The sequence below is a fragment of the Misgurnus anguillicaudatus genome, chromosome 21, assembly GCF_027580225.2.
Source record: "Misgurnus anguillicaudatus chromosome 21, ASM2758022v2, whole genome shotgun sequence".
Taxonomy (NCBI): domain Eukaryota; kingdom Metazoa; phylum Chordata; class Actinopteri; order Cypriniformes; family Cobitidae; genus Misgurnus; species Misgurnus anguillicaudatus.
This window is the reverse complement of record NC_073357.2, coordinates 31,049,421-31,065,547: the sequence shown is the minus strand read 5'-3', so window position 1 is coordinate 31,065,547 and position 16,127 is coordinate 31,049,421. Positions and strand designations below refer to the sequence as shown.

The window sequence follows — 16,127 nt, the reverse complement described above, 5'->3', positions numbered from 1 at the left end:
GGGATATGTGTGTATGAAAGGGGCAGAGAGAGTGAGTGAGAGAAATTTTAGGACAGACAAGCACATTGTCACAGGAGGTATGTTCTGTGCTGCCATAATTGATCTTTAATCCTCCTCCCTTAGTAATCAAATGTTACGAGCCCCTTTATCTATCAGACTCAACAACTGGGTCCAAAGCTGCAGTTTTTCTCCAGAACAGAAAGGGTTGATGGGATCTCTAGAATGTTTGGATGATTGATACATGACTGTTTGTTATAGTGTGTAACATTGAGGTGCTTGTCTGTGTGTGGCCTTCAGTTCATATTTCTGGTTTGTTCAGCGGAATGCATCTGCTGCTGTTTATTTCATTCTGCCTCAGTGAGTAAAACTCTTTCTTGTCTTTAAGCATCTCTTTGTGAGTGTTTGCTTGTCTTGTGATGTAAAGCTTTTTTTAATATAGTTTTGTTTGAATATGTTGTTAAAGATCATGCAGACCTTTTTTATTGGTTGATAAAATAAATTTTTCACGTTACTGGACGACAGATTAAAAAAAGCCAATAGTCATGGCCAATATACTGTCAATGAAAAGACAACTGAAAAATGCAATGAATTTGAGCTCTGTGTATAGAAAATGTCAAGAAACATTGGTAACACTTTGAAATAAGGTTCATTAGTTAACATTAGTTTACTACATTAGTTAACATGTACTAATAATGAACTGCACTTATACAGCATTTATTAATCTTTGTTAAAGGGATAGTTCACTTTAAAATGAAAATTCTGTCATAATTAACTCATCCTCATGTTGTTCTAAACCTGTATAAATTATTTTTTCTGATGAACACAAAAACTATATATTTTGAGAAATTATGCTAAACATACAGCAGTAAGTGACCATAGACTTCCATAGTAGGAAAAACATATTTTGGAAGTGTTGTGATAAATGACTAGGAAAATATTTTGATAAATGATGGTAATCACACAGTTGATGGTACCCATTAAATTCCATCATATTTTTTTATTCCTACTATGGAAGTCTATGGTCACTTACTGCTGCGTGTTACCATCATTTCTCAAAATATCATCAGAAAAAAGAAATTCATACAGGTTAAGAACAACATGAGGATAAGTAAATGTTGACAATTGTAATTTTAGAGTGAACTATCCCTTTAATGTTAATTTCAACAATTAGTAATACTTTATTAAAATCTTGTTAACGTTGTTTATGCACTGTGAACTAACATGAACAAACAATTAAAAGCTTTATTAGTAACTAACATTAACAAATATGAATAAATATTGTAACAAATGTATTGCTCATAGCTTGTTCATTTTAGTTAATAAATTAACTAATGTTAACTAATGAACCTTATTGTAAAGTGTTACCGAAACATCACTAGTTTAATGTTCAATAATAATGGTCATTATATAAATGAATAACATTCCGAAAATGTAAACTTCAGAATTTAGTTAATGCAGGTATAACCACCAAACTGTCATTGGTATGAGTAGATATCAGTTTGAATAATCGTCTACAGGTATCAGTTATCTATAATAGTAATATTATAAAACTTTGACAACTTGGCATAAGAAAAGATTGGATTTTGATGCCTTATTTAAGTTCAAGAGTTGCCACTCTTGGAGTACGTATAATATTCCTGAATTATTACATTTATGAGCAATAACTTTTATAATATATTTATTTATTTATTAACATATTTATAGATGATTTGAGAACAGAAATGCAAAAAAATCTGTATTACTGAGCTGCTGTGGTGAGATTTAATGTGGCTTTGGCTCTAATCCTAGGATTAACCCTGGTTATGTCAGGCAACATATACTGTAATAGTAGACTTCATAATAGAAACTTAAAAACAGCATTTGCTTTGATGTTGTAACATAGTTCATGGCTGAAACAATGAGGGATACTCTTCAAATTTCAGTGCTTTATGTATTCTGTATTATTATTCTGTATTCAACCCACTTTAAAATTTGTCTTCAGGTCTCTGCTCCTCTGTGCTGAGTGCAGCAGTAGAACCTCCATGTAGCGTTGTATACAGGGGCTTTGCCGATTGCCTGGTTACTCTGGGTGACAGTGTGAGCTCGAAGACTGATAACCCACAAGACATCAACTCTATTTGCAAGTGAGACATATTCGCGGACACAAACCCACATATACACAATCACACAATTATGATAAGAAAATATAGTAGTAATATATACTTACATTCATTTTAATATCAGGCAAACTATATTTTCTTTGTTATACCACTAAACCTCACTCTAACCTCTGCATATCAATAGATATGTATTTAATTTCTCGTGAAGACCACAAGTTCTTAATTTACTTCACTTGTTGACAAGACATTTTAAAAGGAACAGGCAAAACTTTTTAAAATATGGTCCCTCCCAATATTGTTAAACCTGTCCACATACACACAAAAACAATTATAATATTTTGAATCCCTTTACATTTGTACGCTTAACATCTGCAGGTCATGGGATGCTTTCCAGGTGTGTGTGAGTGACGTGCTCTCAGGTTGCCGTGGTGATGCAGCAAAGATTTGGGAATCTTTAAGAGCAGAGTCTCGGAAAACAGCATTTGCTGGGAATCTCTATGACATGTGTGCTAGACGTACAGAGGCTGTCACCGCAACCACTCCTCAGGGTCTTCCCAGCACTGATCAGACCAATCAGGAGTCACTCAAAGGATTTGCTCATTCTGGCAAGCACTCGCCGAGCACAGAGCTGCTGCTAACATGCTTCACTCTTCTCCTGCTGCTTTCATTAAACTGGACTGATGCTATTGTCCAATGATAGTGTTACATGCAGATATCACAATAGATTTTTTCTCTATAAATTGTATTTTATGGTCTGTCTGAAGTCTAAATCTGTCACATTTCCACCAGTACTTGGAGTTTGTCTCAAAACTGGGTTTTTGTTTGTGTGTCTTTGTGTTTTTAAACAGTTTTACAAACAAATATGTAGCAGCATATATTTGTTTTTTTATGTGTGAAATAATAAACAAAATGTGTGATGTATTTATAACACATGGTGATATTTAAAAAATAAAACATATATTTTATATTTTATTTTATTGTTTTTGTCATTTAAAAGGTCAATTTCACTTACAATTTAGTTCAACACCTAAACAAAGAAAGCTTTAAAAAATATAAGACAGACATTAATAAAAAAAAAAACATATCCAAAATTTAGTTCACTATTCAGCCATAAACATTCAATCTAGTTCCTCAATTAGGACGGTGGTTTTGTTTTCTTTTGCCTTTGGAAAAAAAAGAGTCACCTTGCTGTTGCATAAAGACAGTGCTATTCTGCCTAACTGATGAGCTCCTAGTGGAAACACTAATAAGCAGCTGTGATTGGTCAGGGTCTGGTGCTTCAGACTGAGCCCGGTGATACAGATTAACAGCTTCTGATTCTGCGTCATCACCAGAAATGACCTCAATCATTGGATGCAACACACTCTGAAAAATAATCCAGGTAAAAAAACTTAGATCTGTCCTATAAATGCCCACTTTAGTTTGATGATAACAGTTACAGTAATTACATTTTCAACTATTTGCTTTAAACCCTGTAATTTTATATTTGTATCACCATTAAATAAATGCATTCTTACCTGTGCACCTGTTGTTGGGAGCATCAAAGTATTTTCTACATCTTCCAAGTCTGGAAGATCCTAAAGAAACAAACATCAGATTAAAGAGATGTACAGATGATGGTAAGACTTTACTTGTTAAGATTACTTAATGCATGAAATAACATGAATTAACAATAAATTACACATTTTTACAGCCTATATAGATATAGGTGAACTGTTTGTGTATAAGCTTTCATTGTAAAAAATATTGGTATAGTGTTGTTATGTATATTGGCACATTTATGCAAGCACTCACATCAATTGTTAACAAGCCATCTGACAGGTTGACAGTCTCTATTTCATCTTCAGAAATCAGTTCAGTGATGAGGGCACCAGGACCAGTGATTGAAGTGTTAGACTCTGATGGTTTTGCGTAAGCACTGCACACTTTCTGGTGCTTCTCTTCTTGTGAATGAAAAGTCGCCTTGCTTTCCTCTTTCGTGTTTATTTCTGATGTTACTGACCTGCCAGTCTGGTCCAGGTATAATGTGGGTTGCAGAACCTGTTCTGACGCTGATAAGTCAACCTCTTGCCTCTCTGGTTTTGATTGATCAGAATGAATTTCCTCAAATGTTGTTTCGACACTCTGCTCCTCATCAGATGTCAAGCTATTAATGTAATCCAACTCTGATGTGGGGGAATCAGTTTGTTCACGTAACGAATTTGATGGATCACTCTCTTCAGGTGCAATTTCTGATGGAGATTTATAAATGTCGTTTTCGGAGATCAGATCATCAATAGCAGGATTTTGAAGCTCTGTGATTCCTGTGGGTAAACCAGAACATTTGAATGAATGTGTATGTCAGCAAGAAAGATATTGATATGTAAACAGAAATACGTGTTTGCCTTTTTCTAAAAACTCTTGAGCTTGCCGCCGTTTGAGTGCATTCTCTTTGATAGCAGCCATTGCATCCAAACTCTCCTGAACTTTCCTTCTCTCTCTGCTTTGCCACAATTCCCTCTCCTGTCGCTCACCTTCCAAACCACCAGTCGCCCATGCCTCTGCACAAGCTCTGTGAACAACAATATATGCTAGGACCAAGATCAGAGTCCCAAGTAACTCAAAAACAAAAGATCAAAGATCTGGGGTCTCATTTATAAAACATGTGTAGGATCCTTACTAAAAGTCTACGTACTACGCACAAAGCCAAAAATGGCACACGCCCAAAATTTTAAGACTTTATAACTATATAATTCCCTTTATAAATCACAGATCACCTGCAAATGTGTAAATGAATCATCCTCAGATCCCACCCTGCAAGTTTATTCTCCTGTCAAGTTTGCTTTTTATAAATCACAACCTTTGCGTGGGAACTGGCGTATGCAAGTTTCCAGACCCATTTTGTGCGTATTCGCACGCTTTATAAATGAGACCCCTGGACAGTCACAAGATTACCAAAGGATATTCAAGAACAGTTTTGGGTTTCATACAAGTTAAGCTTAATGATCAGGATTTTTTTATTATTAAAGGAGCATTTCACCCGTAGAAACATTAATCTTTATTGAAAGTGTGTCATATTTGTAGTCAAAATGTAACATACATTTCAAATTTAGTGCCTATTTGACCGAGAAAAGGGGTGTTTGTAGTCTCACTTCCTCAACAAAGATATTGGACTTCCTGCTTTCAATGATGCAAAATTATGATTTTTACATCATTGAAAGAAGGAAGTGCAACACTGAAATCCATATTTCTCATGTGTCAGCGGCAACTGAGTAAATGATGCACGACCATTCAAAAACATGACTGGGGTTCTAACTATACAAAGCTTAATGCAAATGGGTGAAGTGTCACCCACTTATCAATTTGAATAGGAATAAGTTGATGAACTATATAAATAGTTTTAAAAAGAATAGCTAAACACTATGGTGCCGTTTTCCGGACACGGCTTATCCTTGTCCCAGACTAAAATGCATGTTTGAGGTGCATTCATTTAAAAAAAACTTTGCATTGACATATCTTAACAGATGCAAACCAGTAATGTTTTTTGTAAGACATGTTTGTGGAAAACTACTTTAATGTCCTAATATAATTAAATCTAGTACATCATGACTAGTTGTCATTTTGTTGTTTTCCTTACAGTACATGCAACAACCAGTGATATTCGAAGTATGTCTGATGTGCGCTGATCTTTGATATCAGCGCACATTAAATGCTGATAAGAAAAATGTTCATATTTGTGTCAACAATTCCTTTTACTAAAGAAGTTGGAATAAAAATTGTGGAAGCACATTAGTTCAAAAACACTTAGCGGCTAACCTGTCTTTTGGGAACACAGGCCGGTCATCAAGATAGGTCAGCTGCTTTAGACGTACGATCATAGTCTTCCTGTAGTTTGGTATTTTTTTGATTACTTCATTACCCATTAGATTTAGCACACGCTGTCAAACAACAAAAAGCTATTCAGTCCATATCTAGAAATACGAGTAATCATTTATGTTTTTGTGGGTCAAATATAATATTTATACCAAATCAGGCATCCTCTCTAGACTACCAATGATGGCTGGATCTTTGATGCGGTTGTGTGAAAGATCAAGAACACTGATGGATTGACAGCGGGACAGCTCCTCCATGTCACAAACATTCTCCAGAGCATTATGGGAGATCTGCAGTGTGGACAGCTCACTCAAGCATGCTAGAAAAAAAAGAGGAGAAAGTGAACACGACTTTAAAGTGTAATTTTAAGGTACAAAGCATGTTTAAACAAGGTACAGCGTGTTTCCATTTGTGCAAGCACTCACATATGTTCTCAATGACCTTGATATAATTGTTTGAGACATTGAGTGTGCAGAGCTTGCTTAGTGGTTCCAGGTTTTCCAATGTGTGAATGAGGTTTTGATGGAGGAACAGGCAGCGAAGCTCCGTCTGATGCTCCAGATTCTCAATCGACTGAATTCCATTACATTCCAGCCACAAGCAACGCAGTCCTGTGTATTCCTCCAAACCCTCAATACAGGAAAAACCTACATTTCAGAAGTATGAGTAGGTGGTGTCATTTTGTTTAAAAGAAAAATAGCAACAGAAAAAATTGCATGAGATGTGGCAAACCTTTGTAGTGTAGATAAAGTGTGTCGTTCAACCTTGGAGTCAGGTACAGTTTGTTTTTCTTGCAGTGATCTCTTAAAAACGCTTTGGTAATTCTTAAAAAAATTAAAAAAAACAATTTAGTAGTACATTATACTGTTTATGATTGCAGATGGATTATTTTTGTGAACATTATACGGGTTAGATAAATATGTGGCTGATCACCTGGGACCTGAATGCATTTTCTCAGACACTTGGGTTTCGCCAGTATCCGCGTTGACTGTTTTCATATCGACTTTCATATTGACAGCTGCGTTTTGAGGCTCAGGACCTATATTATTTTAATCATACATATAGGTACAACAACTTTATCCACTATTTAAAAAAATGCATGTTTTGCAAGCTGTTTGAAGACATTGAAAATGTGACGTTACCTGGGGTGAAAAACACGACTCCTTCACACTCTTGCCGTTTTCTACAGATTTAGCTTTCCCGTCTTCCGCGTTCACTTTTGTCTGCATTTAACGTTAGCAATTATATTGGAAAACAATTTAGATCGAGATTAAACGTATCCGAACTGTACTGTACACTTGAGTAGATCTTGAAACAGCGAGAAAAGTTTGAGGTTTCCATAGAGACCATGCAAGACAACCGTTGCCTTCGACTTTATGCGGCACCGCGCAGACCGATCGGCGTTTGACATCAGAGTACCGCGAGAACGGCTCGAAAGCTGCACTCTCGCACTATTTTGATGTCAAAAGTCATTTTGTCTGCGCAGCGCCGCGTGAAGTCGAGGAGACACAAATAACTGTGTGCGAGCTCCCCGCGACTGTGCATTATCTCGTTGGGTTGGTTCTGGCTCTGGCTAGAGAGGCGATACAGCTAAAATCTCGCGAGATGTCGGGTTTAGGGGTAGGTTTAGGATGAAAAACAGCGGTTCTGGCTACATAGGATACAGCTGCAGCCTAAATACCATCAAATGTTGGGTTTGGGTTTAGATTTGAGGGTCGGATTAAGTTGAAAACATCACTCATCTGACGAGATTTCACGAGGTTTTGGCCGTAGCTGTATCCCTTCTAGCCACAACCATCTCGTTGGCAGCCAACTACTGACGCCTGCTATTTCACGTGCTGGTTGTTGCGGCGGGCCATATTAATAACAGGAAATTTGCATACGTTTTCTAAAAGATTTGATTTATATATGCGGGACTACATATAATGCCATCTTAAATGAAGGTCTCAGAAATGCATTTATATTTATTTATTTATTTTAAGTTACACCTTAGAATTAAAGTATTAAATCAAATCATGTGACTTTTAATGTTTCATCACTTTCAGTCTGTGTGCAGTGAGTCAAGTATGTGGTCTACACAGTCCAAAATACAGTTAGAAACAAAATTATATACAGAATACCGATTATACACAATTGCAAGATGTACAAAATGACATTAGAAGATGATGGGAGAGTTGATTTTGTTAAAGTGCCCAACATTAGATGAAGTAGGGATGTGATGTATAAAAGCATATCAGTTTTGGGTGTTCAGCAGTCTGATAGCAAGAGATAAAAGCTGTCCCTCATTTAGCTTGTGCGTGAATGTGGGCTTTGGTATCGTTTTCCTGAGTGCAGCAAAGATCAGTCCATGGCTTTGGCGACTGGAGTCACTGATGATCCTTTTACACCACCTCATGTAGTCGTCCTAAAGTGAGGGAAGTTCAAATCCTAGGATTTCACAAAGAAATGTAACTGATATCATATATTAAACCAGCTTTAATCAAAAATCCTTCTGTGGCTTTTATAACACAGAATATACAGTAATCTTCTGGCTGAACATTTCAAGGAAGAGCCGAAAGAGAATATTTAAAGCCTGTTCCCCATACATTGTTAATTTAACTGTAATGATTCAGTCTACATCATTTTTACAACTAATTGTGCCTACCGAATTATATCGATATTAGATAAACTATGCCAATATCATTCAGTACATAACTCACCTCTGTATGATTTCTATGTCAAATGCGAGATGACTCTACTTGCTGCACCTGATTTTCACGTAGCTGCTTACAACACAAACATCTAAAAATGCTATCCTTTCTTATAAAAACATACAACAAAGAATCTGCAAGTGGATTTAAATACACCAAGATTCCACAGAGTGCCTGTAAAAAAATCATACCACTGTTTTGTTCATAGGATAATGAATAGATTATGCCATGAACAATGTTCGGCAGGAACAACACGGTGTAATTGAAAAGTACAAGAGCCAGAATCCTCAAAATTCTCTTCTTCTCATCAGGGGTGACTGAGACCGAATGAGACAGTGCGCTCCTTGAACCCACATAGCAGAAGATGACCAGCGGATAAGGCAGCAAGAAAACAATGACACCTAACTGACTTGCATAGGCCAAATGCTGTCCATATGCAAGAATCCAGATAATCCAAATTTCAATGAAAGATATTGTCCAAACAACGACGCACAGCGGAAGAGAAAACTTAACTGAATAATGAAACCGATACCAAACAGGATATTTTATCATTACGTATCTTTCAAGAGATACACAAACCATGAAGCCAATATTAGCCACTATGCTGCTACAATAAATATACCAGACAAGCTCATATCTGACAGTGACTTTACAAAGATGCAGGAAAGGTCTGAAACAAATCTGTATGATATCAGAAATGAAGATGTTTACAACAAATATCGGAATAGCCTGGTGAGATCTAAACAGACAGCACAGCCTGCAAACTGCCAGAGAGATGACAAGGATATCGGTGAAGAAAAGAATCCCGATAATCACAATTTCAACTAGAGACAAACAAATAAAATTTTCTAGTAATGTCCTGTGAAAGTCTTCCGTTATCCATGGAAAGTATCTTAAATCCAGTTGAAATGTCCTATTGGTTTCAGGAAAAATCATCTTTACGTCTTGGACTCTGCAACAAAACAAGTGATTTTTTACATAATAGGTAATGATGGTAAGCACACAGCTGGCAGTACCCACTGACATCCATAGTAGGAAAAAATTTGAGCTGGGCATAGATTAATCTAGATTAATCTCATACAAAATAAAAGTAATTTTTTGCATAACATATGAGTTTGTGCTGTGTGTAATTATTATGTATATATAAACACACACACATTCATGTATGCATGTAAGAAACATTTACATGTGTATATAGATTTATTTATATTTTTATATATTCTATATTATATATAAATAAAAAATGATATATAAATAAAACATTTCTTAAATGTATAATATATGTATGTGTGTGTGTTTAAATATACATAATATTTACACACATCACAAACTCATATATTATGCAAAAAATTACTTTTATTTTGTATGAAATTAATCTAGATTAATCTATGGCCAGCCCCAGAAAAAATACTATGACAGTTAATGGACACTCCCAATTGTGTGCTTACTTTCATTTATCAAAATGTCATCTTTTGTGTACTAGAATAAAGAAACTCATAAAGGTTTACAATAACATGAGGGTGAATAAATGATGACATCATTTTCATTTTTGGGTGAATCCCTTTAAGTTCCACTTAAGCAAGGATTAAAATAAACTTTCCATATACAGTGCATAAAAAATATTATTAAAGGTGGTACACAAGATATTATACATACTGTACATTCTTAAATCTTATAATGACAGCCAGAAAAGAAGGGAAACAGTAGAAAATTTGTATTTAAATATACATATTATTGTCTAAAGTGCATTAGTGCATTAGGCTACCTTGATTTTCCTGTTGTGATGACTTTTCTTTTTTCTATTCATTCAGTACAAGAAGAGAAACTTCTCTTGAGCTAAAATTTAAAACCATTCATACATAAACTTGGCATCAAAAACCTTCAGCATACAAGTATGTAACAGTCAAATTTAATCACAAATTAATTGAGAAGAATGACTGAACAATAAATAAAATATAAATTAAGAACACAGGCACAAAGTAACAGTTTTACCTGATGCTGAGCTGAAGTTGGAGGATTTAAGCGATGAAGAAACAGCAGCAAGAGCGAGGACTGAATACATTAATTTCTAACAAGATCCATTTTCCAGTTGTGTGTTTTTGTCATATAATGATTATGTAATCTGACTAAGGCTAACATTTCATGTAATTGGATTATAATCAAGAAGATTGACAGACATAATAGAGGATTTTAAAAGTGAGTAACGATGAGTAGCCAGAAAAGTGATCAAATTTGCTCAATTGTTTCCTGTACTGTCCATGTTGTATCTATTACAGATATGAAATGGGATGAAATGAGAATGAGAACATTTATGTGGTTTGCACAGTACATTTTATTATACAAAAAATTTATCATACACTGAAAAATGGTCAAATAATTGCCCCACTTAAACTTTATAATACCATTTATACAGATGCGTATATACCAATATGTACATTTGTGGTACTAATATGCACTCTTTTGTATCTGTATGTACTTCTGAGGTACTAATAGGACTTTTTGAAAAGTTACCATTGCAGTGACATGTAGAAACCATTTTGTCTAAAATATACAAAAATCCTAATACATTTATTTACATACTAAATGCTTCACTTTTCTCACGCTTTAAGTCTAAATGTGCCTCTCTTGACAAAATCCACATAATTTTTTGTCTTTCAAATCCTATCAAAACAATATTACCTTTATATCCAAAGGCCCAAAACATCTCATGAATAAAAAACTTACCCAAATTTTACTTTACCCTGACAGTGCTTTTCACTAATGTTTACAACACAAATATCTAAGCATGCTAGTATTGTCCTGCCTTAAGAAAACATACAGCAAAGAATCGGCCAGTGGATTTAAATACAATATGATTCCAGACACTACTTGCAAATAATCATAATTTAGTTGTTGTCCACGAGAAATAGATACTGCCAAAATCCCGTTCCGGACCATGTTCGGGAGGAACAACACAGTGTAATTGAAAAGCACAAGAGCCAGGATCCTCAAAATTTTCTTCTGGTTTTCAGGGGTGACTGAGACTGAATGAGACAGTGCCCTCCATGAACCCACAAAGCAAAAGATAACCAGTGGATAAGGCGTCAAAAAAATAAAGACACTTATAAAAAATGCATACTCCAGACGCCCATTAAATATAAGATACACATCAGCCCCAATGCAACCGCATGATATTGCCCAAACTAACAAGCACAACAGAATAGAATGCCCTAAACTACGATGAAGTCGGTACCATACAGGATATTTTATCATCACATATCTTTCAAGAGAGATGCAGACCATAAATCCAATGTTAGACAGTATGCTGATGATGTAAATCCAAAAAGCATAAAAAATTATTTTTAATGCACAAAAATTCAGAACAGGCCTGATGCAAATCTGCATGATATCAGTTATGAAGAGGTTTAGGACAAATGTTGAAATAGCCCGATCAGACTTAAACAGATAGCACAATCCATAGAGGGCCAGACAGATGACAAAGAGTTCAACGAAGAAGAGAATCCAGATAATCACTATTTCAGACGTGGATGCGCAGTACACTTCTTCCACAAATGTCCAATTCAAATCCTGCATTATCCATCTTAAGGGGTTTGACTCGTCTTGTAACATCATGCTAGGTGAGCTTTCAGGAGAAACTATTTCCTCAGAAAATTCAAACTGTAACGAAAATCAATCTGGTTTTGATTTGAGCACCTCATTGGTTTTATTTATCCAAGCTGATCATGAAGTTGGTCATATACATTGTTAGGTATCCAACTGAGATACCCATTTTGAAAATGTTAAAATAAATAAATATTTAATAATCTCCCAGTGTCACAGACAAGGCTTAAGGCTAGACTAAAACACAGCTGTCTTAACTGAAAATAACTTGCACATACAGATCTTAAAATACGTCAGTGCCATTGATATGTCTTAAGATACGCACCTGTAACGTATTAGGCAATTTTATCCTCCTAAGACCCGAGCTTTGGTTTGTCTTTTTTCCAATTTTTCCAGCTATTTTGGGGGAACAAACAAACAAATATTTTTCTTTGAACATGAAGCAGTGTTATTGTCCACCTTTGTGTACAACAGGTTCCCAGCTACAAAGAATTAAGTATTATGGTGCATATACATATGTGGACATCCAGGTCTTAGGAGGTTATAAAAAATGCTTGAATGTCATAATTGAACTAAAGTATAGTACTAGCTTTAACTAAGCCTTGTTTGTTAAACCGGGCCAATATAATTATAATGCTGCTTTGGAACCTTGTAAATGAAAGGATAAATGAGATATAGCCAAAATTAAAATGAAACCCAAATTGATTTGTCTGAATTGTTCATATATAGTGGTTTCTAAACCTTAAAGCTAACAATACAAAAAAAAAGTAATCTATCAACAATATGTTCATTCATTATGCATCAAAACTCTAAGAATGATGACTTTATAGGCAAAAAAGATCAGGTTTTACCTGACACTGAGATGCTGATGGTATCGTGATGGTTGGCAGTATGAAGAAGAAACATTACAGAGAGAGAGAGAGAGAGAGAGAGAGAGAGAGAGAGAGAGAGAGAGAGAGAGAGAGAGAGAGAGAGAGAGAGAGAAAGAGAGGCAGCCACTGTTGCTTTATTAGATCCACCCTTTGTGATTTCTGCACTCACAACCAAACATTTGAAAAGTGCTGCTTTGTTTTTACACAGGGTTGGGTCATTATTGGACAGAACACACTGCTGGGTTAAAATGACCAAGCATTTTATCGAGATTCTGAAATTTTATTATAAACACAGGGTTGGCCTGAGGCATAAGCAAACTTAGCGGCTGCCACCAGGGGGCCCCAATCGTTTTTTAAACAAGTAATATAAATAAATTAATAAATACATACAAATTAATAAATTAATAATTCAAGACAAGAAAATTCTGATTTGCAGACAACTGCTGTGTGTCTGAAGTGCTAGCATTTGAGTCATGTGCAATATAGACACCTTGCGTGCATTGCAAGTGCGTGTCACTGTAATAAATAGTAAACCATGTCACAAAAAAGGATGTATCCACCTGGTGCCGAAAAGAGAAAGAAAAAAAGGACAGAGGAGGAGAAAAGGAGCAAGATAAGCATGATTATTTACAGTATTTTTTATTTGTGCAGCAGCAGCTAGTGGTGTGACAGATCGCAGCTTATCCGTGATGGACCCACGGTTCGGCTCGCATGTGATTTGCGGAATAATATGCAAATTTAATAGGAAAATTGTATCATTTGCACGTGTTTCAAAAGCTTGCAAATGTTAACATTTTAAGTGATTTTAAACAATGTAAACTGCAAAAAGATGCTTAAGTGAGCAGCTTTCTGGACGCACATGGGGTTGAATGCAGCACCGTCCAGCTCGAGTCAGACCTCACTATGCCCTTCAGAGATCAGAACACTTGATGTTTAAACTTTAGAGAGAGTTACGCTACTGTGTGTCATACTGTAGGCCATTAACATACATTTGCACTGAAAAACAATGTAACGTTTTTATGCTGCGCCGTTTGTAATTCGTCCTCCATCTGTGTGTGTTGCTTTACAGAAAGCAAGCGAACATAAAATCTTTCTGTTCTTGACAGGGCACATACAAACAAAATAAACTCCACAGTATTCTTTTTTCAATAAAAACATTTGTTTATGTCTTAGGTTTATGTATAGATTAGACAGAAACCAGGTCCATGCTTCTCTTAAAGAGACAGTAACCTCAATTAACCTACTTAAGTCTGTGTCATTAATGTTAATTAAACAACCCAAGACACAGAGAAAATCACTTCTGTAGCTCTAAAAAATAATAATTATATTTAATTCATACAATAAAGACAGTCTTATGATTAATTTGATTTGATTTATGTACCTAATGCTAATTTTAGACCTTACTTAATGTGTAACTTTGTTCTTTTTATAAATGTTTGTAATTTCTAAAAAAATTGGTAAGAGGGGGCCCCCCAAACAAATTCTGCCTAGGGCCCATAAGAGGCTTGGGCCGGCACCGTATAAACACACAACTTGATAAAGGCTGCTGGATTTCGACTGTGATCCGTAAAGTGATTGACTTGGTTTCAGCGTCATTTGACAACAGTACAAGATACAGTCTCACTTTGTTCACAAACAACAAATAGTAATATCCTTTGTATTAACCTATAGGTGTTCGAATTCATTTAACAAAGGTATTCTAATGAAGCTTAAAAACGTTCCTGTTGGATGATAAATGTACAAATATATACCCATGTCCCAAACATGGTTACAATAATCATATATTTACATAAAGTAGTTAAACGTTGAATATGTATGGCTTTAAAAATGGAAACCGGGCTCTTCTTTACATGGACATAATACTAAGATGATTGTTTTCTGTGGATTGATTGCTATTACTTGATTGTAACTGATGAAGCAACAACATTAAAGAAACTGTGAAGAGCCACGATGGCCTAATTAAATCAATCCTCCATGACGTATGCAATCACCATTCTTGTTATTGAAAACCGAACAAGAATCGAACTTAAATTAACTGAACCATTTTGTCATGGCACAGAAACACTCACTAAAGAGCAAATTAGACCCAAACAAGACAAGAAAACTAGAAAAAAAGAGTAAGAGTATATTACCGCTTGTAGTGTAGGGAGGACAGAAGCAGTAATCCGGAAATGAACTGAGGGATGAAAGAGTGTGTGTGTGCCACAGCATGCCACCAACTACAACATAAAGTTTGCTTTCTTGATCAATAACACTGGATTGTACTCTGCCTTCAAATGAACAATGTGAGCAATGATTACCAGATCAATCTGATGAAATTGAAAGTATAGGTCAGTCGGGAGTAACTGATGGTTAATCAGGCCACTCAGACACAATCGCCTGCAATACTCACATCTAGTCAAAGTGAATGTGACATACTGAGCTTCAACTGGTGGACAGCCACCCTGACATTATCCTGTAGGATTTTTTTACTTAATAATTCATTTTACCCTCGATGATGACAAGTGGTCCAGGCCATGAGGCAGCAAAGCAAGCCCAAATCATGATGTTCCCTCCACCATACTTCACTGTTGGGATGATGTTTTGATGTTGGTAAGCTGTGCCCATTTTGCGCCATAACATTTTTCCCAAAAAATTCAACTTTTGTTTCATCAATCCATAAAATATTTTTCCAGTAGTACTGGGGTTTGCCAAGGTGCTCTTTTGCAAACTTCAGGCTCACGGCAATGTTTTTCGGGAGAGCAGCGGCTTCCTCCGTGGTGTAGTCTGTCATAGACACCGTGCCTGTCCAAAGACTTGCGTATGGTAGACTCAGGAACAGAGATGTGTGCCCGTTCCAATGATGTCTTCAAGCCTTTAGCTGTTACTCGTGGGTTCTTCTTTACTTCATTGAGTATTTTGCATGGTGTCTTAGGAGTCATCTTGGCTGTGTGCCCACTTCTAGGAAGGGTAGCTACAGTATTTAACTGTCTCCATTTATAGACAATTTGTCTAAGTGTAGACTGATGGAGGTC

General features: G+C 35.8%; 2 protein-coding genes across 2 annotated transcripts; one reads left to right on the top strand and one right to left on the bottom strand.

The window, feature by feature from the left end:
• Positions 1-19: 19 nt before the first annotated feature.
• On the top strand, positions 20-3,005 carry nrn1lb (neuritin 1-like b). Its single transcript, XM_055202082.2, has 3 exons — positions 20-357; positions 1,982-2,123; positions 2,475-3,005. The coding sequence occupies exons 1-3, from the start codon at positions 324-326 to the stop codon at positions 2,794-2,796; spliced, it is 498 nt and encodes a 165-aa protein (XP_055058057.2). The 5' UTR covers positions 20-323; the 3' UTR covers positions 2,797-3,005.
• Positions 3,006-3,055: 50 nt separating this feature from the next.
• dnaaf1 (dynein axonemal assembly factor 1) lies at positions 3,056-7,472 on the bottom strand. Its single transcript, XM_055202073.2, is given in 11 exon segments — positions 3,056-3,274; positions 3,276-3,464; positions 3,617-3,676; positions 3,894-4,402; positions 4,484-4,650; positions 5,895-6,016; positions 6,104-6,270; positions 6,377-6,598; positions 6,684-6,775; positions 6,885-6,990; positions 7,094-7,472. Coding segments are annotated over 10 exon segments (1,662 nt in total). The 5' UTR covers positions 6,962-6,990; positions 7,094-7,472; the 3' UTR covers positions 3,056-3,217.
• Between the last annotated feature and the right edge of the window lie 8,655 nt (positions 7,473-16,127).